This window comes from Neltuma alba, unplaced genomic scaffold, assembly GCF_004799145.2.
Source record: "Neltuma alba isolate B1F8T4 unplaced genomic scaffold, ASM479914v2 tig00002424_pilon, whole genome shotgun sequence".
Classification (NCBI taxonomy): domain Eukaryota; kingdom Viridiplantae; phylum Streptophyta; class Magnoliopsida; order Fabales; family Fabaceae; genus Neltuma; species Neltuma alba.
Window position 1 is genome coordinate 15,490 of NW_021632857.1, and position 23,397 is coordinate 38,886.

Below are 23,397 nucleotides of genomic sequence, written 5' to 3' on the forward strand. Positions count from 1 at the left end.
GTCAAATATTCCTTTGATGGGTTTCTATCTCTTAAAATTAATATGTATAGGTTTTTTTGGGGTAAAATAACATGTACAGTTTTATATTAACTAATGATCTTTCTTTTGTTTTTTTTTTAATACGTATCTTCTTATTAAAACAAATCTGTTTGAAATACTATTAGACACTAAATATAAATACATTACAAAATATGAGTACCTCTTTAAAAAAGAATACAAACATTAATTCACTACGTTATAAGAAACTAGCCTTTCATATTAAAATCAACCCCTGTTAGTTAACTAATGATTTTTCAATTCTTATAAATTTCTACATATAGGACCAAATACTTTTAAAAAACGTTTTTCTACAAATCAAAACAAATTCTTTTATATATTTACTTCACATATTATAAAAACAATTTTAAAACTATAATTTCAGTTTTACCCAAATAACCTCTAAATAGAGGCATTCTATCCCATATTTTTTCGAGACCTTGATCTTGGTTAGCATTTTCAAACTTTAGGATGCATTGTGATCTTTTTTTTACGAATGTAGTGTTTGAAAACCCTAAAAAGCATTTTTAAAAAATATTTTATGTAAACCAAGATAAAATACTCTCACATACCAATCTGGAACCCCATGAAATCTCTTTTAAAAAGTCTATATAAATACCGTTGTCATCTTATTTTACATGTTTTTAAAGTGTTAAGGCAGCACTGGACTGCGGACTCCAACACCCCTCCAAGTGCAGGAGAGTTTCTTCGGCCCAATGTCCACAATTGGTTTAGAGCCCAAGTGCCAAAGGGGATGGTCGGCAAGTCTTTCATTATCCATCACACTATTTCTCATCCGTGTCTGCCTTTTTATGCTTGCCCAAAGAATTTCAGAACTCTGGTGTACAATGATTGTAGGGGAATTTGCTCTGGAATATTATAATTTGGGCATTTAGTCCTCCTTCAGTACCCCAAAAAAAAAAAAAACCATGAATCGCCAAGTAAATTTGCCCATTCGTATTGGTTTGGTGATGCGGGATTTGAGCAAGTGATGAACAAAACAGAAATGCAAGCTGCGGATTTTTCAAGGACAAATATATAAATGAAGTGGCTGGTTGAAGTATCGAAGTCTTCTATACCAAAACCAACCTTCTGCATTGTTGCTATTGCACTCTTGGCGGTGAGGCGTCGGACATAGGCTTTATGCTTCTAAGGTGCCACAGACGATTGAAACAATCAAACATCTATTAATGCTTCTAGTATTGAGCAGTACTAGTCATTTTATTGCGTCGTGTTATATTTCATGCTACATTACCCTGTATACCTGTAGTCAGATATCATAAAATAAAACCAACTTAAAAAACAAGCAAGCAGACTAGCCTATTTTCCATTCAGAGCTCGCCATGTTTTTAGGTGTTCTGATAACCGCTCGTGCAAATCATGATCAAGGCCTACTTAATGACAGCTTCAGCGGTCAGTTCCTACTACTGTAAAATTGTAATTACCATTACCAGTTAACCCCTAACGCTCAGTCCCCACATTTCTTTCGACAGGGACTAGCAGAACTTGCTGTACGGAAGGCCAAACGTGACGGGGTTGTATGATCTGCTATTTGATGCCAATAAGGAGAAATAACAGTTTTATATCTTGTATTTGAGAGGGGGGGGGGGGGGGAACAGTTCTATATCTTTGAACCTAACCAGCAGCCATAATACAAGTGCCTTTGACAGCCAAAGTAAGATTGCAAGTTGATGATCCCATTAAATAATTTACCGGAAGCAGTCCCCTTAAAGAGGACGACATTACTTCTAACTTCCTCAAAAAGCTGAGGGTAAAATCTAACTCAGTACAGAATGATCAAGTCCCAGACTGGTGCCTTCCAAATTCTGAAATCTACATCTCAGTCCAAAAAATTCTGAAATCTACATAATGAAAGGCAACCAAGTGGCGTAAAATCAATTGCAAGCAAAAACTATTCAATTTTTTCTTTTTAATTTTTAAAAGGCATCTTTACCTCATTTGTCCACATAATTCCTATCTGATTATTCACAGCTCAATTTTCATTTTTGGCTCCTACCTTGGCCTTCTGCATTGGGAGTAATCCTCATCTTGGCAATCTCTGCGGCATGTTACAAATATAAATGTCAATTTTGACACGACAGAGTGCCTATGACTTGAATGCCAGTAAATTTATTTGAAATCTGACCTTTGATTTTCCAGTCTTCAAGACTCTTGACTCCTCAAATTTGTCAAAAGAATTCAAGATAGCAATTTCATCCACACCAGAGCCTCTATTTGGCAGCAAATCCTACAGCAATGCTGAATGCGTTATCATATATATTCCCCAAAAAGCTTCTTGGTGATGTTTCTCCTTTTAGTCAACACTTAGAAGCCTATGTGAAAAATAACTCGAAATGAAGTAGAGAGAAAAAGGTTAGTTGTCCCTTCATTCTAAAAGACAGGATTTTTAGTTCTTATGGGGTGACTATGGAGTGGGATCACAAATTACATTCTAAGTTCAATGCCTTTTCCTTAAGCATTTCAAGGTGCACACCAATTAGGCAAATAATATTTTGTCCCGTGCGTAGTTTAGTTCTCTGTTGCGTCTTCTTTTCTATTCATGCCCAATGCAACTGTCTAGGAACCTTCCTACCCAATACAAACCGCCTAGCAATAGCTATTTAGTGCCATGGAAACAGTAAAAGGCCATATTAACCGGGCTTACCGCTTTCTTTGAAGCCTCACTCCTTGATTCCTCAAGATTCTTAACTTCCAAAAAATCAAAGTAAAACAACATCTGACGAAGAAATGCAAGGAGGAAAAAAAAGATGATGAGTAATGGAAAAGCTGGAAGGGCTGGATCAATTTCGTCAGAAAAAGAAGAAATGAGTAAAAATGAATATGATTTAGGCACATCTGCAACAAGGACGCTTATTTATGCACAAACACACCTTGTCAAGTAAATGATTATTTGATGCATCAGTTGCCATGATCTGTACCCCAAGCAAATTGTTGGGTTTACTGCAGAAGGGGCAAAACATAGACCTGAAAACACACCCATCTTCTGGGCACCAAATTCCCTGCTCTGGAACACTTCCATTAACTCTATTGCAGATGCGTTGATCAACATATGAAATGCAAGTTATAATAACTGGTACACTTCTTAAATCATCATCATTATAACCTTTCAATCTCTGTTTCAAAAGAGATCTTAAGTGAACTTTTGATGATAAGGTCAAAGAACATGTAATATATTGATTATTCTCAGGCCGACCCAACGGGCTTCTGCAAAGTGAGCAAAATATCTGTAACATTTTCTCCATAAGAGGATCAGCTAATGACAACGAACAGGTCAGATTCCTTGTCTGCGATTGAAGTGAATTTGACTTAACTTTTTTTTGAAAATCAGATTCGTTTCTATTTGTCAACTCGCTGACATTCACCAAGCTTACATTGTGCCTTGAAGGGATGCTGGCACAGGGGGTGGTGTAATTTTTTTCCTCAATAAGGCTTATAAACGGTATGTCCATGGACTTTCTCCTTTTCTGGGTGTGAGAATTAACACTCCTATTTAAAGATGATTCTATTTCCACAGTATGACAGCTGTTTGCAGTTACATTTTTTTCAGGAGTAACTGATATTAAACACTGAGCTGTTGAAGAAGCTTTACTCCCAATACTTGAAGAAATTGGAAGGATTGACTGATCATTTAATTCAGAAGATGCCTCAATTAAGGTGGAGCTAGAGTGTTCATCCTTACAACCATAACCAGGGCAAGCAGGGATGATGCTGCCATCCATGCAAGGGGTTTCCTTCACAAGGGAGACTTCTTCATGTATAACTGCCGCAGATAATACCCCTGTGAAGCTGCAAGGGGGGAAAAGAATCTCTCAACTAGTAATGATATTGTCACTATTTGGCCATCTAGAATGGTTATTATTTTATTGAGATTCAAATTGATTTCTGATGGCACAAGAAATTCCAATTTCCACACTCTAAGAATTCATGCAGAAAAAATTAAATTTGAAGTACAAATGCAGCCTTAAAAAAAAAAAAAAACAGTTTTTATATTGCAAGACATCAAAAACCCTTAAATTCCCCCTTCACCCCAAAAAGTGGGAAAAGAAAAGAAATTACCCCTTAAACGGCATGCTCTCTCAAGTATCAGACTTTAAAATTAAAGAACAAAGTTCATACTTGTGGCCTAGTTCATTATTTGGTCACCGGAAAGAAGCTACTAATGCTTAAAATATTGATCCCTGTTCTTGATATCAGTGCCAGTGGATGCACCTTCCCCAGACAAAATAGCCGAATGGGAGCAAGAGCAGAGAGCAGCAGTCTCCACAAACATAATAGAATTAGCAGAGTGTTTATGAAGGTTAGTTTTACTCATCTAGATTTAGCTCAACATCTTTTAGGATGATATCAGAAATATCAGCTTAAAATATAATAAGCCAAAGACTTAGTCAATCACAGTATGATGGTATTAAAAAGAAGATTAATACCTCACACTTGTGATGTGCCCAAAGTCAAAAACACGTATAAGAGCGCTCAAATCTGACACTTTATCATTTGGTAGCTTGAATTCCATCGTTAAGTAGTAAATATAATGATGACATTACAAGCATACAATTACCATGATACTGACTGTTTGCAGTCCTTTGGGTCAAAACAGTCTTTACAGTTGTATGCGTCACTATTCTTTTGCTCAGATGGCTGACTCTCGTCCTTGATCATTTCTATTGTTCTCTCACCACCATTATCAGACTTTAAAAGTTTCTTATTTTTCTTTCTTATAAATCCCATATTATGATCCTTGGCTTCGTCACATTCCTGGTTTAAGCTCAAATTTTGAGTGACATTTGTGCCAAACTGCTCCTGCAGTAAGCAAGTCAATCACATTAACAAAACACCTTTTTGTTTGTGAGGGTGGGGGTGAGGGGTCAGAAATACACCAAATACCTTGGCATTCTCAAAGAATGATTTCAATCCCTTCAAAGACAAGTCAAAATTGTCATATATCCTCAATGTTTTTCTTAACCACTTTGAAATGAATGCTCTATTTCTTTCATCCTGAAAACGTTCATCTAATTCCACAAGAACAATTGCATTACTGAATGAATCAAAGCAAGCTGAATGTTGTAATGCTAAGGTTACAGATCTCTAATAAACTACAATTCAAGAATAACCAGCAGCAAAGACATTGAGGAAAAAAAGAAAACTAAAAGAAAGGGCAGAAGTTTTTTTTTTTTTTTTTTAAGTCTAAACTAAAAATGCAGATTGCCAGCACTAATTGCTTTTTCAATGAAACATGTCAATTAACTGAGCCATTTGGAATTCTCACTATATTAAAATGGTTCCATCACGTAACTGCTTGCATCAATTTATAAGTAGTAAACTATGTTGTCCACGAATTTTTCCTCAAATAAAACATGTTGTCCATAAAAATCGAAACAATACTTAAAAGAATCCATTCCTGATCAAGCTAACAGAAAAGAAGTAAAGTTTTCAATCATTTTCCTGGGTTGCCTTATGCCTTATTAAGGCAATGAAAGAGAAGGAGAAATATAAGAGACGCCGGATAAGAAAGAAAGCCTAAGCAATGAAAATAATTACCCAATAATATGACAGCTCCATAATCAAGCCTATGCCGTATACAACGACCTACAGAAAGTAAGAGACAACATGCTGATAAATGAGAACTTTCATATCTACAAGTTAAAGTGCATAAAAGGCAAAAAAAAAAAAAAAGGTAATATGGAAAGGAAAAAAAACAGAGCTAAGGAATAAACTTGGGTCATAATATGGGAACAACTCAATGACCATGATGCACCTGCTGCTTGATTCAAAGCTCGAAATGCTTGATGGCAATACCACTCGTTTCCACTCAAAAGATTTTTGGAAGATTTGTATGTATCGTTGTATTTCTTCTTTAGTGCCACTTGAATATCATTTCTTGTGAGAAGTCAAAACAAAGCAATCAATGAGAAAACAGATATAAACACATAATAGAATTTCATTGGCAAAAATTAAATGTTATTAATTAAAAACGTCTTACATGTTGGGAAATGGAATGCCAACTATAATCTGAGATTGTCAAGAACATTCAATATTTAGTAAACATTAATGTAGATCAATATTGGCATTTGCAATGTATGTAATTCATTGACATGACTAAGGTTCATAAGAGCTACAATTTGTTTGGGGGAAAAAAGAAAGAAAGAAAAACGATAGAAGAGCTACAATTTAATCCCGTATCTCAGCCACTACTTTTTTTGGTGATCATTTCAGCAGTAATAATAAATCCTTCTTCTAATCATCTGAGAATGATCATCTCTAATTCTCACAAAATAAACACCAACAGCCAGAAGGGAGATCTAGATTGACCAAGACAGAGAATTATGACATTTTAGAGTAGAAATAAGGATACAACCACTCGAGCATTATCATCAGAAAAATCAATGCCCTCAGAAACCTGCAGGAGGCAAAATGATGACCGAACATAGTTACATAATAAGATCAATTTCATCATGTGTACATATGTTTCAATTGTATAATGAACTCAATCTGTTTTCGTTTGTCTTGGACCAAGATACAGCCAATCTGAAATTCTAGTAGTTTAAGTAAATCTATGCCAAAATCATTTTGCATTGAACTTTCTTTGGTGAACATTTGTATCGACCTTTTATTGTGAATATAATAGCATTAGTATCAAACATGCTCATGCATCATTGAAAGGTAAAAATTTAAAAGTTGTGAAACCATAATTGTATGACAAATGACCTTAATCAACAACCATGTATGAGCCTAAACAAAAGCTGTCAAATTATCTTGCAAAATGGGTGAGAAGGAATTTGATATCTTCTCTGCAACTTGTGTGGAAAGTCCTAAAATATATTTGTCATGCTTTATGTCAATTAACCAACACAGATAATATTATAGATATGTTCATTTACAATACACCTTGGCTCCCATGGCATACAATAAGATAGTAGTAATCTGATTATAGACCAAAATGCAGGCACTTTTTCCTCCAGGTATATTGACTTTTTAAAACCATTTGAATTGATTTCAGTACTACTTAAGCATAATGAAAGATCAATTTTCATTATTTGGATTTTAAATAAGAAATCAGGAATATTAAGCATGAGATAGGTACAATGGCAATAAACCTTTCCTCGACAAACACCAAGTAAAGCAGCTCCTCCTTTCTTAGAATTTTTCGGAGAATTGACTGCATGTAAGTGACTAAAGCCACCATTCTTAACCCTTCTTTTCCTCCCCAGTGTAGCCGTAGTGTGAAGATGAATTGAGTCATAATACCCTTTTAAAGCAAGTTCAAAATCATCCTGGCTTCCTCCTCGAGGTTCTGCATACCCACACAAGATATAAAACCAAAATGAAACAAGAGCATCGTCAAAAGACAAAATCAATTTCAAATACCAAAGTAAGTTCACTCAATGTTGGCTTTGCACAAAAGGATGAGAATAAGGAATCTGTCAATATTAAGATAAACCCATTGCTTATTCACTAAATTCCAACGAGTATTAAGAAAGGCAGAAGAATAACTGACCAACAAAAAGTGACTTTTCTGCATTTAGACGAGACCATTGACCTGTTTCGGACCATCGATTGCACAATTTCTCCATTAATTTATAACTTGGAAAGAAAACAAGACAACCACCTGGAACAGTTTTGAAGATTTCCTCTAAAGATCTCCCAACTGCATCCTATAGAGACACGTACAATAATAGTCTGTTCACATAGGCAAAGAAAAACTGCTGGGACAGAAAAAGTTGTAACAAGTACCTGAAATGCATATCCATCTGCCGTTTTATAACTTGCATTCAGAGGATAATTACCTGGACCGGTACAAATTATAGCAGGCCAGACCTGTATTGAAGAGGTCAAACATTGCTTGAAGCAGCACTTACAAGAGTAAAAGGTCAAAGACAACTGACAAAGTGCAAAGATAGAACCTGAGAGTCAACATTAATTACATGCGGAGCTTCCAGACTACTTTCAAACTGAACTCCTAGCTCAGATGAAAAGGAGTTCATTGGTGACAATGTCCTAAAGTACCAAACCAATGCGCGTGAGAATACTTAGTGGAATAATTACTTAATTAGAGGGGTTAATGAAAAAAGACATGCAAGGCGAAACTGATCCCGCTGCCCTACAACATCTGGTCCATATTCTGGGTCTTGTACAAATTGATACATGCTTACACAAATAAATGTGTGGTCCAGCAGTAGTGCTTTCTTTTGGGACATCACAACAGAAAACAGGCTGCTTATGAGATTTGACTGTTCCAATAAATTTATTTAGCCACAAGCATTCATGGGCAGAACTGAGGAATACATAAAGAACTATAGCCTGAATTTTGCATAAACTTGGCCCAGGGAACATACCCAGAAGTCAAAATGACTGATAAAGAAAGATTGGCAATGTCACTGAACACAACTGCTGGATTCAAGCACCATAAACTCAAAGTGTGGGTCCAAGTTCCCAAAGATCTTCCTGACATGGTAATATAACACTGATTACAGGGCTGTCCTAGCAGCACCAAACATAATGCAATTAATCAATTTATCCGTTCATTTTATTGCCAAATCAGGAGCAAGAGTTACTATCTAGGGCTCTGCTTGTTTCAACTACTTACCAGCTTCTTTCTTCACACTTCGCTGCAGTGCAAGCTGGTAATCCAGCATGTGAGAACCATTTCTTGAGAAGAAATAAGCTAGTGAAGAGAATAGGCCTGAAACAAGATTGCCATAGAACATCATCAATGATATAATGTTCTACAAATAAAACAATGCCATACACAACCATAATTCCACACCTTCCAGGGTTATCACTGACATGCCACTTAAGCGTGGTAAATCTGACTCCAAATCTGAAGCAACTTTGATTGCCTTAAACAAAAGACTAGCTCGATAAGTGACAGACAAGCAAAGAAATTAGCCCAAATACAAATGAGATACCTTGGTAGCACATTCTAGCAAGATAGGGAAGCACTGAAGTGAAATATTTGCTTCTTGCAGTTCTGTTAAAGCATTTGACCCAGTCCAACTATACATACAAACAACCTAAATTGTTAAAACTCATACACAATTTGTAGACTAGAAGTCGCTAGAGATGTAAAGACACTAGTTTTCGAAGTATTAATTCAGGTAAGATAGAAAAAGGAAAGAAAAATCAAATAGAAGGTATGAACTCCAATCAATTCATCATTTTTCACCCAGTAAACAACAGGAGAAAGTATACATCTAAATGGTCCAGTCAGTTAAAATAAAAGATCAAATAGGGAAACAAAAACAAAAGTTTGAGCCATAAATGTTTCAGCATCCATGAAATGGCATCTACTAAAAGTATATACCACAATGAAGTGATTAAAAACTTTTGAAATACCCCCACAGACCTCAAAACAATAATAAAAATACTTAATTGCTAATTTTCTGAACATATTAAAAATCTCAGATTAGATAGGGCCAAAGAAAGACATACATTACTCATGAAGAATAGAAATGATATAACATTCAACATGTTCAAAGTTAGCAATAATATCTTCCTGTTAGAAAGATTCATATTAATCATACTGTGACATGCAAAAGTGAAGTATCTTATGCTGTACACATTAGCATATCGATATGATTGAATACGACTATTGAATACAACTATTTATTCTTATTATCTTGCTGATCATATCATATTTACTGAACATAATATAATGTATTTGGATTTGGGATACAGTCTATGGTGCATGAATAAAAACAATGGATAGAGATGTGAAAAAGGAAGAAAACCCTGACTTACCAAGATACATAGTGCTGAAAATCACGCTTTTCTAGTTTATTTTTCCTACGTTCTATCCAGCTTGTAAGACCCTGCAAAATTGTACCTCTCATAAAAAGTGTACAACTAATGGGGGCATGTTTAGAAGTCAAACGTTTCTGGTTCAAATTCAGCATCATAATTCATTACCAGCACCATTTCATACAAAGGTTGGTATATCAGAGCATTGAAAGGGCAAAGTTGTTGAAGCTCCATTTGCAGCTCTTTCAAGATAATAACAACCATTTAGAATCATATTAACCAAGAATCAAAACAAAAGCTGCAAGGTTTAGAACATACTATCCAAAACATCCTCTTCAATGTCAACACTACCAGCATCGCGAGTGATATCCTCTATATTACTGCAAACAATTGAGGCTAGTGAAGAAAAATTCCCACATAAAACAAGAAAAGGCAACAAAGAATGTTTGAATATTTTTGCCTGTACTTTAATAGAAATAAACCATTAATATGTAGAGTGAAGACAAGAAGTCTGCTACTCATTCATAAAAGTTAAGGGACGTTTGAGAGAAAGGAAAAAAAGGAAAGGAAAGATGCAAGGAAAAACAAAAATACAGAATCGGAAATAAGTAGTTGACCAATTTGAATAAGGAAATGAGCCATTAGGCATTAACAGGGAAAATATCACATAGTAATGTGTGATCATCAACCAGATCTGAAGAAATTAATGTGTGATTTCATCATCCAGAACCAGAGAGAAAGAAGCTGGGGTCATTAATGCCCTGTCACGAACACCAGCTACAAAGAGAGGAGAGTGATTTCCAACAGCTAGTTACAAAACAAGAGAAACGGCCCATTTTTAAAACAACTAAACAAGTCATTCATTCAGGTTAAAGGAATGCAGTCTCCCTATCTGGATGGATGATAGGACCCTCTAATATAACAGGACTTAAAATCTAGAAATAGATAACAAAGACTGGAATGACTGAAACTGATTATAATATTACTATATAATATGCCAGATTACAAGATGTAGGGTGATTTAAGTCACACAGATCACACTCTCACACTCACATACACGAACACAATTAACTAGCAGCCACACACTCAAAACACAGACCACAACACAATGATACCACACTCTAAAACAGAACAAGGTTGCCAATCTTTCGAGAGGTTGGCTCTCTCCTTCCCCCAAGGGCCAAGTTCAATTCCAAATCTCTCCCCCCTGGCTGAATCCAAATGGGACAATTTATAGGCCCCAGATATGACTTTCACACTCTCCAAAACAACCCATTGTAGCCTTTGACCTTAGTCTCCCTACAGCCACCCTATTTTCTACTTCTTTCACCAAAATAGGAAGTCAAAGCTCTGACCCACAAAAGCACCCCTTCCTTTTTTCATGTATTTTCCCAAGTTTATAAAAAAATAATCCTAACAATGGACTAGCATGAACCTGATGCTATGTAAAAGATATCCTGAACAGCTACATACATTTAAAACAAGGAAAAGAAATTCAATTTTATGAGATTCCTAAATTGCTCCATTTTCTAGGAAGCAGTTATTAATGATAATAAAATTACTCATGGACCTCCACTTAAAAAGTAAAACTTCTGAATTGAAATACCCTTTGACATAGGATCAAAACCTGTATGACAAAGCCAGCAAGATTTTGACCCCAACATTCTTCAACTAAAGATTAAGTTTTAGTGCAAGATATGTTGGGCCTGTGCTTTGTCAATCAGTAATTTATACTTAGGAAGCATTTGTGAAAGAGGGCATTTTAGAAAATATAACAAAATTATTCATGGACCTTTTACCTTCAGTCAACAAGTTTAAGCTTTAGAGATGTGAATATTTTGTGTGCCATAGAAAGTATATTTTATTCATAGGCAGCGGAAGATTAAAAAGATACAAGCACTCAATCATTATGAGGCATATGCCATAATGTCAAGATCCTAGGTATAGAGAATACAAGATAGAGAATAAAATAAAATCTGTAACAGAGAAGGGAATAACGCTGATTACCAGCAGAAAGAAAAACTAAGACAAACCAAAGATAAAAAGATAAACAACTCACTGGGCTTCATCCAGAATCACAATGGCTCCTTTTATATCTACATCCATTGCTCCCCGAATGACTGGATTGATAATATAACTATAAGGACAAAATACCAATTGCGCATCATCTGACATAGAGCGAGCTGCATAATAGGAGCAACCTGAAAGTATAAAATGTCTTTGAGACATGTATTAAGATAACACAGGTGATATAGTAGACAAAACGATGAAATCTTCCCCAAAAAGACAAATATTAAAAAGAATACAATAAGAAGAAGCCTAACCTTTCACTGCTTGTCCAACTTTCACGAGATCTTCTATATCATGTACCTCATGACATCCTCCTCTTTGTAGGGATGGGTGACTTTTGACTTTATGTGCATTTCTGTTTAATTACAAGTTTCTGATTTCGGCTACTTTCATTATAGATTGAGATATAGTATATTAATACTAGGAAGGATGTGTAGGTAAGCAGATACTCACTTGAATTCTGGGCATCCTATTGCCTGATCTTTCAAAAGCAGTTTACTGGCATCGTTTAATAAAACATATCAGTATGAAAATCAGTAAGTCAACAGCAATTCATAAAGTAAAAAATTCTTGGGGAAAAACAACCATTCTTCATCAATGTTGTCTTTGGCTAATATATGTTTATTGGTACAGTAATGTTTCCGCGATGCCTGTCAAAGAAAGCAAAAACAAATTATCAAAGTGATAAGAATTAAGAAATGGTAAGAATTAAGAAGAGGTGTAAAAGAGAGAACGGGAGAAAGGAATGAGGACACTATAATCAACTTACAAGATACCCTTCTTCCCACCCCTTTATATATCCATAAGATTCAACTAAATAACTAGCTAGCAAAAGAAAATCCCTAACAGTCATTTATTTCATAACAATACAGCCCTTCAAAATGGATAAAGAAATAAGGAAATCTATTACTGACTTTCAAGGCACCCCTTTACACCTCTATTTAGCCCTTTACACCTCTATTTGGCCCTTTACCCCTTTACATAGCCATCAGATGCCAATTACTAACAGTGTAATCCCTAAACGCCAACCCTTACAAAACACAGTGAAACCCAAATGACTATACTAATACCTTACTTAAAAAAGATCACATAGTTGCATAATCCAAAGATGACTAGTTGGGGTACTGACCTTGTAGGGTGATTATTTCAAAAAAAATTTCTTGCAATGGAACCCTCAATATATAGTTCATGATCACGTTTCATTCAAATTGGGAATTGAATGGAAGCTTATTATATCAATTTAAAATTGATATAAAACATATTATCAAACACAAGAAAATATAACCTTATAAAATAAGAGTTAGGCAGAAGTGTATGCGTGGAGAGTAATTGCGTGCAAAAAAATGCTGCTGGGGCAAACCATAAAAATGTACATTGGTTTCTTAAAATTAAGTAAATAAAAGTAAATTACTCATAAGAACCATAAATTATCAGAAAACCTTACCCTTGAGGGCAGTTTAGATTAAAAAGGAAAAAGAAACAAAGATACAAAGCAGTGGATTTCACCTACCAGCACAGCCATAGGCACCCTATAAGATGTTTTCCGCAATTCACGAATTACTTGAGAAATTTGTGAGTGTGTCCTCCTTATATAGACAAGAGACATCGAAAGATTTAGTCAAGTGATGATGACGATGATGGTTGACGGGAGAATAAGTAAGATATCAATTAAATATATGCCAATTCTACTCAAAAGTCAAAACTTCTTACAAAGTTAAAACTCAGGTGTCATCTAGTGCCAGTGAACTTTCGAAAAGCATGAAGATTGGCTAGCAATTGCCACCAACATGTAGCAATAATTGTCTCTTTTGGCATCTTCCAATTTATATTAATATGCTTTGCCATTGGCTAACTTTAGTTCAGGAATAACCGGTACCTAATGTTGGTTGCTTTCTGGTATTCTCATGTCTTTCAAGTGATTTGTCATCCTCTTAATTGTCCTAAATAACTGTGACTTCCGCTGTGAACAAGCATGGCACAGTTATAAATGTGCGTGTGTATGAACACTTTCTAAGGTATTTTATATGACACAGTAGTGTCCTAAAATTTTACGGGCATGTAATGCACAAGTATCTTAAAATTTTGTAAGCTACATGTGCATGTACCATTGCTTCGTAGGAGTGAACCGTTTGCTAATGTTTTAGAATTACTGATAGCATAAATGAATGAAGCAAAGTCTAAAATAACCATCTATTCATAATTTTCTTAAACATTTACAAATAATTACTTATGCAAATTATTCAATTGGTAATACAATAGTTAAACTTACGAAGCATAATATATAGTGGGAGCAGCCTTTTTCTTCTGCATCTTGTTAGCCTCAGTCTCTGGTAGCTCCATATTTTCTGATGCTGAAATCAAGTAAGCATTGCTTGAGGACAATAGTATACCAAAGAAATAAAACATCGGATTGACAGATATAGGAATAAAGTGTGTAAATCACAAGCATGTGGCACCCTGAACGTTAATATAATAATTTGATCTTCATAGGCATAGCAGACGAGCCCTAATACGTTAATTTGGGGCAGGTCAATGCTCTGATTGTGAAACCCCCATGACTATATCAGTACAAAAACGTGGAAGAAATATCTTGCTTCAATGAACATCATTTGGAAATTCATCGTGAAAAAAAAAAATCCAGAGAATTTTTATATACTATATCTTTTTACCACGATATCAAACAATTTTCCTTATTTCTTGCAAAGTTGAACGGCTGAGATATATTGATAGATATCAGTAAAAATGCCGAGATACGCTATACAATTGATCTCCCTCTGTCTTCTTAAGACCTATAGAAACTTAAATGACGATGACGGTGATGATTATGCATCAGTTCTTAGTACAGTCAGCAGGAAGCCCCTTACTCGGAGAAACCTCATCGGGAACAAATCCACCACCGTAAACAAGAGGGTCTGTCGTTGCTTCTGGAGCGGGCTTCAGGTGAGAGAGATTTGTGTGATGTTTATTTGACTTGTAGTTCTGCTGCCAAGCGAGAGACGAACAGAGAAGCGAAAGAGACTTCCCAGTACCAGTTGGAGACTCAAGCAATGCGTGACAATGTCCTTCTCTCTGAGCCCGGTTAAGGGTAGAGATGACTCTACCCATGAATGCAAACTGGGAACCGTATGGCTGGTAAGGAAATTCCACTTGAAGGCCTCCGATGTGATACACGTTTTTAGGGTTCTTGGCACTCATCGGTTTTGCAGAGACCATCTCTAGGCTTTAGCTGAGGAGTTCGGCAGAGTACATGAGTATCAGAATCAGATATGATATTCCTGGGAAGCTAACTCGTGAATCGTGACAAAGTGCCCTGTTACCCCGGGGCATTTTTTTTGGAGGGAATCTGAGCTTGGTGAATTTGCAGAAGGCGGTAAGATTTTTTTTTTTTCAAAAAAAGGAAGGCGGCAAGATTTCCGTATAAACTTAAGTACTTAACGCACTATTTTGGATCGTGCTGAAATCAGCCTTGTAAACATGGTTTACACGAGTGAAGACTTTCCTGAGATACTTATCTATTATTTTTTAAATTATAATTAAAAAATTATTTATAAATCAATGTCGTGTATTCAACTTATAAATTTTAAGTTTGTTAATGTATAGTTTTAGTTTTAGTCTTTGAACAACTTCATAAAAAAATTTAATTTTGATAAAATTTAACGAAAAATATTTTCAATTATTTAGTCTTAAAATGATTGAGATCATTCTATATAATATATTAAAACAAAAACTCCCCAAACTTTCTAAGCTACTTTAATATTCTGCCCAAGAATTCAAAAAGTCCCCATACGTTATCGTAATGAAAAATAACATAAAGTCATGCTATCCTCATAGTCGGTATTAGGCATTAGCATATATAATATAAATTATTGGGTATCAATATCAAAATTAATATTAGTAGTATCCCAATAAGTTTCATTCATATATTATTAGTGTTTATGAGACAGAACAGGACTACCCTTGTCCCGTTCTGATAATTGGGACGAAACAGCTTTTTCCTCCCATCTTATCTTAGTAGCGTCTTGTCCCAATCAGGACATAAATAGAAAGTGACATGGACATCTCATCTTTTTTTTTTATCATAAAAACTATATGAAGAAAATAAATAAAAATGAGGAAACAGTAGTAAAGAAAAAAATACAAAAGATAAACAAATTTAAAGTGTTCACTACAAATAATATCATGTAACTCATACAAAACAACTTATAAACAAATAAAAATAATGTATGATAAATATCATTACCAAAATACTATTATAATGATGAATACAATAAATTTATGACAATTTAAAACAAAAATAATATATCCCGTTCCAAAATAATTTTGTTCCGTTCTACTTTCGTCTTATCTGAAAAACTTTAACTGAGGTGAAAATGAGACACTAAGACAAAACACAATTAAAGACGCTATCGTATACTTTGAAAATCACCAATACATTTAAAAAATAATGAATTTTTTTTATTGGTTGCTTATGGAGGTTATTCCGTTTTCCCCAATGGTTTCTGCTAATGTGATTTTTTTTTCAAATAATGATATTTGACAATATGATTTTATGAATATGTACAGTATAAATGTTTAGGGTATCGATATTTCAATTAAAAATTATTATTACGCATTTAATTTCAATTATTTTCCTTTTTTATAATGACTGACTACCTCAATGACCTTGAAGATATACTTAACCCAATGTAACCCAATTTGTTGAATAAATTAGTTATTAAAATTGATGATTGATGATTGATGTCACCTCATCACTGTAGATCACAGGAACTTCAACAATCTCTGTTAACAGCTGTGATTTCTCTGAGCAAGTTTGGCTTATGAAGCGTACTAAATAACTCACAGAAAACAATGAATAGTTAATGAAATAATGCAAATGTCCCGAAACATCCAATTATAGTTTTTAGAAAAAAAATGCATTATTGCTGTAAAAAGTCAAGGAAGTGTAGTAGACATTCATTTACTAGATATTTAATCAATTTAATATAAAATCTGTTTAATTAATTTGATTATATTAATAAAGTTAAATAAGTTAGTTAATTATAAAAAATTTGATATGTTTTTTTTAAAATATCATAATTATCTTTCTTAATGTCTTTCCTCCCTATCTTACCTGACTATAGTTGAGGAAATATAAATAGTGATAATTTAGAAAAAAAAACCTAATAAACATGTGAAATACATTTTTTCATTTAGGATCAAAATCAGCTCAATAATATTAAGGACCAGAAGAATACGATTCATTTTTTCAAGATTGCCATGTACGACTTTTTACCACCTCTAATCCTTAATATATAGCTTGTTTTATTTTTATTTTGATAATAAATAAAAGACCCCAATCCATTTTGTTTCTCATATTTACTTATTTTTTCATAAAATAGTCTTAATAATAATAATAGTTTTAACCAATACACTTGATTAATAAGATTATTTTAGGAAATACAACAATTATTTATTACAAATAATTAACTTAACTAATTTTTTTTAATTTGTTCAAATTAATCAACTAACTCTTGTATTAAGAATTGGGGGTAGTATTAATCTACCACGGGGTGTTTGGGTGAAAACAAAACTATGATTTAAAAATATTTTTACCGTTTATGGAATAAATATATAGAAGAATTTATCTCGATTTAAAAAAAAAAAAATTTTAAAAGAGGTTTTTCGGTAATCCAAAAACCACCTGCATTTCGTAAGCTAACTGTGGCTAAAAAAAATTAGGAGTAGTCGTTAGCTTCAATGACCGGCCTCCGGGAAAACCCTGACAGCTGGCCGCGAGGCAAGGGGGATAAGGTGGCATTTTAAAAATGATCTTTTTCTGTGAATGAACAATATTATAAAAATACCAACCTTTTAACAAAGAAGAGTTGGCTGAAACTTAAAACAAAACTTGATTCTGCTTTGAAAATGTTTAAAATAAAACTTTTCCGATAAATAACTAGATCAAAAGGAGTATAAAAAGCAAAATAGGACAAATGGTATCGTTTTTGTTATAGCAAAAAATACCAAAATAAAGACGACAATGAATAAATAATCTCGTCGCCTATAAAAAAAAATGAATAAATAATATCGTCAAATATTTTGAATTTTTTTATAAACTTTCCTTTACTTTCTCATAGCTTCCTTGCTCTGCCGCCATGATTAGAAGCTGTCCAGCCAACCTGGATTTGGAAAGCCTGGTGGGGTCAATGGCGGGTGATGACGTGGTTCCACCGTCTCTCTCTCTAACTCGAGGACTATTAGCAATGAGTCAACCCTCTCTCTAGCGGATTTTATTTTTCATCTATTTTGAAGGAAGCTTTCGCGACTACTTCTTGTTCCGTTGGTCCTTTCTCGTTTTATCAGTTGCAAGCCCTCAACCCCATCTCCCCGTCCTTCTCCTGTCTTCTAATCACCACTGTTTACCATGGGACAGGAAGATATTTGCAGTGTGATCAACTTTCCTCCAGAATTCCATTTTGGTATCTGTGTTTAATTGTGAAATCAAAAGTAGGGTTTTCCAAAGGACCCCTGCTGTTTCTTACAAGTTGGGAAAGGTACACTTCTTCGTAAGCTCTGTGTTGTTTTCAATATCAATATTAAGGTTTTATTTCTTCTCCTCGTTCTCTGCTACTCGTGGTCAATTTTATAGTTCCTCCAAGAGACTCTTCCTTAATTCGTTACTTTGGTCGGTAATCATCATTTCAGTATATTATTGACTAAGACGGAGCTCAGTACCTGCTCTAAATGAATTTGGATTTAGTCTGAATTACTTGGAAGAGCACTCAGTTATTAAGATAATTCAATTGAAAAAAAAGTTGGATCGATTTGTTTATAACACTGGGAGATTTCTAAACTACAATACGTAAATATTAACACTGAAGCATTGACGAATTTTGTCTCATTTGTCATGGTCTCACTTTTCATCGTAGTGGAAAATTCACGGCATTTAAATGGACTCTGACTTCATCTGGTTAACAATTCAACGATTTTTATTCCCCCCCCCCCCCAAAAAAAAAAAAAGCTTCTGAGTTCTGACACTAATTTATCAGAAATTCTAATTCGGATGTCTGGCTCTATTCTATAACGAGCTCAAGATTGACATCCGTATTCTAAGCATTTCAATGGGTGGGGTCATAGTTTCAAAACTTTTTTCTTAGCTATTGCATGATTTTGTTGACATCAATGTTTCTCCGTGATATTGATGCTACTACTATGATGCTCATAAACTATCACTAATGATAACTTCCAGAAATTGTCTTATGTGATCTTCCTTGTTGCAATAGGCTGCTTGATATGATGGCTGCAAGCTGGGATGGAAGTAATGACCCTGGCAGCCAGTCAGATGAGAGCTATCATTTTGAGAGGCTGCATATTGAGCCTATTTATGATGCTTTTGTATGTCCACTAACAAAGCAAGTTATGCGTGATCCTGTCACGTTAGAAACTGGACAGACTTTTGAACGTGAAGCAATTGAAAAATGGTTCAAGCATTGCACCGTGAGTGGGCGCAAACTAGTTTGCCCTTTGACTCTGAGAGAACTAAAAAGCACAGAACTAAATCCCAGTATTGCTTTGCGTAACACCATTGAAGAGTGGACTGCAAGGAATGATGCAGCACAGCTGGACATGGCTCGGAGGTCATTGAATATGGGTAGCCCTGAAAATGATACATTACAGGCTTTACATTATATCCAACACATCTGCCAAAGAAGTCGGTCTAATAAGCATATGGTCCGCAGTGCGGGGCTTATACCTATGATTGTTGACATGTTGAAGAGCAGTAGCCGTAAGGTTCGTTGTACAGCTTTGGGAGCCCTTAGAATTGTCGTGGAGGAAGACAATGAGAATAAGGTTGTCACAGGTTTGCTGGTTATCTTTTCTTTTTCATTTGTAGTTTGATATCATCAGTGTGATTGCTGAGGCTGCTTGGTAACGTCTTTTCTTTGCTCCAAAGGAATTGTTGGCTGAAGGGGACACTGTGCGTACAATTGTAAAATTCCTTTCTCATGAGCTCTCTAAAGAAAGAGAGGAAGCTGTCTCTTTGCTTTATGAGCTTTCAAAATCAGAAACTCTGTGCGAGAAGATAGGTTCAATCAATGGGGCTATTCTTATATTAGTTGGAATGACCAGCAGCAAATCAGAAGATATTTTGACAGTTGAGAAGGCTGAAAAAACATTGGAGAATCTGGAAAAGTGTGAGAATAATGTGCGACAGATGGCTGAAAATGGTAGACTGCAGCCTCTTCTGACACAACTGCTTGAAGGTGCTCATGTTCCCCAAGATTTTTTTTTCCTCAACTTATACCCTTATTCTGGGGCCCACTTATGCATCATTCTTGTTATTTTTCTGCTGATCTATCATGCATTATTTTAAAGGTGGTATGCTGGAGCTTTCTTTTCTTTGTAAGAGTTGTTTTGATGGGTATGGGCTTGAATGATTTTCTCAGAATGGGTATCCTAATATGTATATGGTTACTTTTTTTGTGAGAGGTGCATGTCATGTTAGTCTCATATTGAGGATCGATAAGGATATTTTTTTCTTGTTATGGGTATTTTTCCCCCCATTCCCAAGGGGAATTATAGCCTAAATACAATTTGATATGCAAACTTTAACATGACAGCATGACAGTCTACCCCCACACTATCATAACATTAAAAACTGTATATTTTAGTTAAAACTAGTATCTTACAAATTGGGAATTCAGGGGAAATGCAGATCCAAAAATTGTATTTGAGAGAAGTTGGGAAGGTGGCGGAAACATAATGTAAGACAATCATGCAGCTTTTAGATGCCAGATTTGACTAATATGTAACATTTTCATTTTTTAGGATAGCTTAGGAAGGTGAACTATTAAAATTTAAGTTTATGTGCCAACGTCATAATCAAGCCGTGGCCTATTTTACTGCTCAAAATGAACATATCTGTTGTAAGATTTATGATAATTAGCATTTATTTTCTTATGGAGAATGTTTATTTCCAATTAGGAAATATTGCAGAATGGTGATTATGATTAAAATGTGTTGTGGGGATATTCAAGTGTGTTCCAGTTAGTTTTAATTAATTTTTAGCTCTATCATCCTTAAATGTTGGAGGGTAGCATTGTCAAGCGCCGGAATAATTCTTTAGGCCCCTGTTAAGTATCAAGAGATAATATGACTTTCTTGTTGGAATGTTGCAGGTCCACCTGATACCAAACTGGCCATGGCTGGATACCTTGGTGAGCTGGTTTTGAATAATGATGTAAAGGTCCTTGTGGCCAAAACCGTGGGTTCATCTCTGATCAATATAATGAAAAGTGGTAATATGCAGTCTAGGGAAGCTTCGCTGAAAGCTCTTAATCAGATATCATCCTGTGACCCAAGTGCGAAGGTTTTGATAGAGGCTGGAATACTTTCACCTCTTGTCAATGACCTTTTTGCAGTGGGTCCTAATCCACTTCCCATGCGACTAAAAGAAGTCTCTGCTACGATTCTTGCCAATGTTGTGAAATCAGGAGAGGACTTCGATTCCATCCCATTTGGGCCGGATCACCAAACCTTGGTTTCAGAGGACATAGTTCATAATCTACTCCATCTTATAAGCAACACTGGTCCGGCTATTGAATGCAAACTTCTCCAAGTCCTTGTTGGACTTACTAGTTCTCCAACTACTGTTCTGAGTGTTGTCACAGCTATCAAAAGCTCTGGTGCTATTATAAGTCTTGTTCAATTTATTGAGGCTCCACAGAAAGATTTGCGTTTAGCGTCTATAAAACTCCTTCAGAATTTGTCTCCCCTCATGGGCCAGGAGTTAGCTGATGCATTACGCGGTTCAGTTGGACAACTGGGCAGTCTAATTAAAGTCATATCAGACAATACAGGAATTAGTGAAGAGCAGGCTGCAGCTGTTGGCCTGCTAGCTGATCTGCCTGAGAGGGATTTGGGGCTCACGAGACAGATGCTAGATGAAGGTGCCTTTCAGCTGGTCTACTCTAGAGTGATTGCCATTAGGCAGGGAGAGATCAGAGGCAGTCGCTTTGTGACACCATTTCTTGAAGGGCTTGTGAAGATTCTTGCAAGGCTTACCTATGTATTGGCTGATGAGCCTGATGCTATATCATTCTGCCGTGAGCATAGTCTTGTTGCATTATTTATTGAACTGCTTCAGTCCAATGGACTTGATAATGTACAGATGGTTTCTGCAATTGCTTTGGAGAATCTGTCCCAAGAATCAAAGAATTTAACAAAATTACCTGAGATGCCATCTCCTGGTTTTTGTGCCTCAATATTTCCATGCCTTAGCAAACAGCCTGTCATAACAGGGTTGTGTAGGCTCCACCGAGGGTTATGTTCATTAAAAGAAACATTTTGTCTAATTGAAGGGCAGGCAGTACGTAAGTTAGTAGCTCTCCTGGACCACACAAATGTGAACGTGGTTGAAGCAGCACTGGCAGCTTTATCTACTTTGTTAGACGATGGAGTTGATATTGAACAAGGGGTGATGGTGCTTTTTGAGGCAGAGGGAATTAAGCCTATACTTGAAGTGTTACTTGAGAAACGGACAGAAAACCTGAGGAGGAGGGCAGTTTGGGCAGTTGAGAGATTGTTGCGAACTGATGACATAGCCTATGAAGTTTCTGGTGATCAAAATGTGGGTACTGCACTTGTTGACGCTTTCCAGCATGGTGACTATCGAACTCGACAGATTGCTGAGCGTGCTCTTAAGCATGTGGACAAGATTCCAAACTTTTCAGGGATTTTTCCGAACATGGGATAGGCACGGACCCATTCCAGTTCCCTATGCCTCTCACTTCAAAGATCTGTATGTAACTTTTACTTTTAAAGTTGGGATAGGGTTGTCTTTGACAATGTACATGCAGTTGGAGAGAGAGAAATGAGGGTGATTACCTCTCAAGTGGGACTTGCCCTTCTTCCTCGCTCACTCTCTCTTCCCACCATCCCTTCACGACTGCACAAGGTTTAGTTTGGGAGAGGATCTGTGCCTGAGCACTTTTTGAGTCTATTGTATTATTGGTTGTTATTATTATCGGCGTTGCCTTTAAATGCAATTGAAGTTGTCTTACACGAATTACCCATTCTTTTAGAAGGTACCAAAAGATGTTTATTTGTTTGTGGTTATGTGTTTCTATAGCTATTTTCAATTAGTTACATGTACTGTGAGTGTAATCATGTGGAAAAGATAAAGGGTTTGTGATGCCATACACCTCTTCTTGCTTTATTTTTTCCTGGAAAAAAATCAATACATCAATATCAATACACTGTGTGTGTATCGCTATTCACGAGTCTAATTATGAGACTCATTCCTTGAATTTTGTATAATAAGTGGAGGATCCTGTTGTATACTAGGGACTGCATTCCCTTGGAGGGTTTGATGTCCTAAAGGTTTATTTGCAAAGGCTGATATGATGGAACAAGAAAGGAAGTGGAAGTCTAATGACTTCTATGGAACAAGATGTAAAGACTATCGCGTGCCATTCTCAACCCTACCTCAAGCTCCTTCCACAGCATCCCCATTTTGGAGTCTCGCGTCACTGTTATCGTGCTTTGGCTGTGTTG

The 23,397-nt window shown here is 35.6% G+C and overlaps 2 protein-coding genes and 1 long non-coding RNA gene across 6 annotated transcripts; 1 reads left to right on the plus strand and 2 right to left on the minus strand.

Moving 5' to 3' along the window:
- Positions 1-1,548: 1,548 nt before the first annotated feature.
- On the minus strand, positions 1,549-2,048 carry LOC114727087 (uncharacterized). Its single transcript, XR_003738556.1, has 2 exons — positions 1,991-2,048; positions 1,549-1,869 (listed from the first exon to the last, which is right to left on the minus strand). It is a non-coding gene; the product is annotated as an uncharacterized LOC114727087 (long non-coding RNA).
- Positions 2,046-15,166, minus strand: LOC114727056 (Fanconi anemia group J protein homolog). Of its 2 annotated transcripts, XM_028913785.1 has the most exons (28): positions 14,727-15,166; positions 14,132-14,213; positions 13,373-13,448; positions 12,448-12,512; positions 12,316-12,360; positions 12,117-12,217; positions 11,852-11,993; positions 10,111-10,172; positions 9,961-10,034; positions 9,793-9,863; positions 8,961-9,048; positions 8,819-8,891; positions 8,639-8,734; positions 8,388-8,496; positions 7,956-8,049; positions 7,786-7,869; positions 7,550-7,706; positions 7,149-7,345; positions 6,407-6,451; positions 6,035-6,063; positions 5,810-5,931; positions 5,593-5,640; positions 4,939-5,063; positions 4,613-4,854; positions 2,928-3,843; positions 2,702-2,773; positions 2,183-2,284; positions 2,046-2,095 (listed from the first exon to the last, which is right to left on the minus strand). In XM_028913785.1, exons 1-28 carry the CDS (start codon positions 15,073-15,075, stop codon positions 2,081-2,083), a joined length of 3,681 nt encoding a protein of 1,226 aa, XP_028769618.1. In that variant the 5' UTR covers positions 15,076-15,166; the 3' UTR covers positions 2,046-2,080. The 2 variants fall into 2 exon arrangements, with proteins under 2 accessions (XP_028769618.1, XP_028769624.1); XM_028913791.1 differs by lacking the exons at positions 14,132-14,213; positions 14,727-15,166 and adding an exon at positions 13,739-13,802.
- LOC114727067 (U-box domain-containing protein 44) lies at positions 2,548-23,038 on the plus strand. Of its 3 annotated transcripts, XM_028913809.1 has the most exons (7): positions 2,548-2,575; positions 4,339-4,344; positions 4,865-4,867; positions 8,106-8,109; positions 19,389-19,692; positions 19,796-20,105; positions 21,021-23,038. In XM_028913809.1, the coding sequence occupies exons 5-7, from the start codon at positions 19,468-19,470 to the stop codon at positions 22,595-22,597; spliced, it is 2,112 nt and encodes a 703-aa protein (XP_028769642.1). In that variant the 5' UTR covers positions 2,548-2,575; positions 4,339-4,344; positions 4,865-4,867; positions 8,106-8,109; positions 19,389-19,467; the 3' UTR covers positions 22,598-23,038. The 3 variants fall into 3 exon arrangements, with proteins under 3 accessions (XP_028769642.1, XP_028769648.1, XP_028769637.1); XM_028913815.1 differs by lacking the exons at positions 4,865-4,867; positions 8,106-8,109 and having other exon boundaries at positions 2,571-2,575; XM_028913804.1 differs by lacking the exons at positions 2,548-2,575; positions 4,339-4,344; positions 4,865-4,867; positions 8,106-8,109 and adding an exon at positions 18,111-18,395 and having other exon boundaries at positions 19,125-19,692.
- The last annotated feature ends 359 nt before the right edge of the window (positions 23,039-23,397 follow it).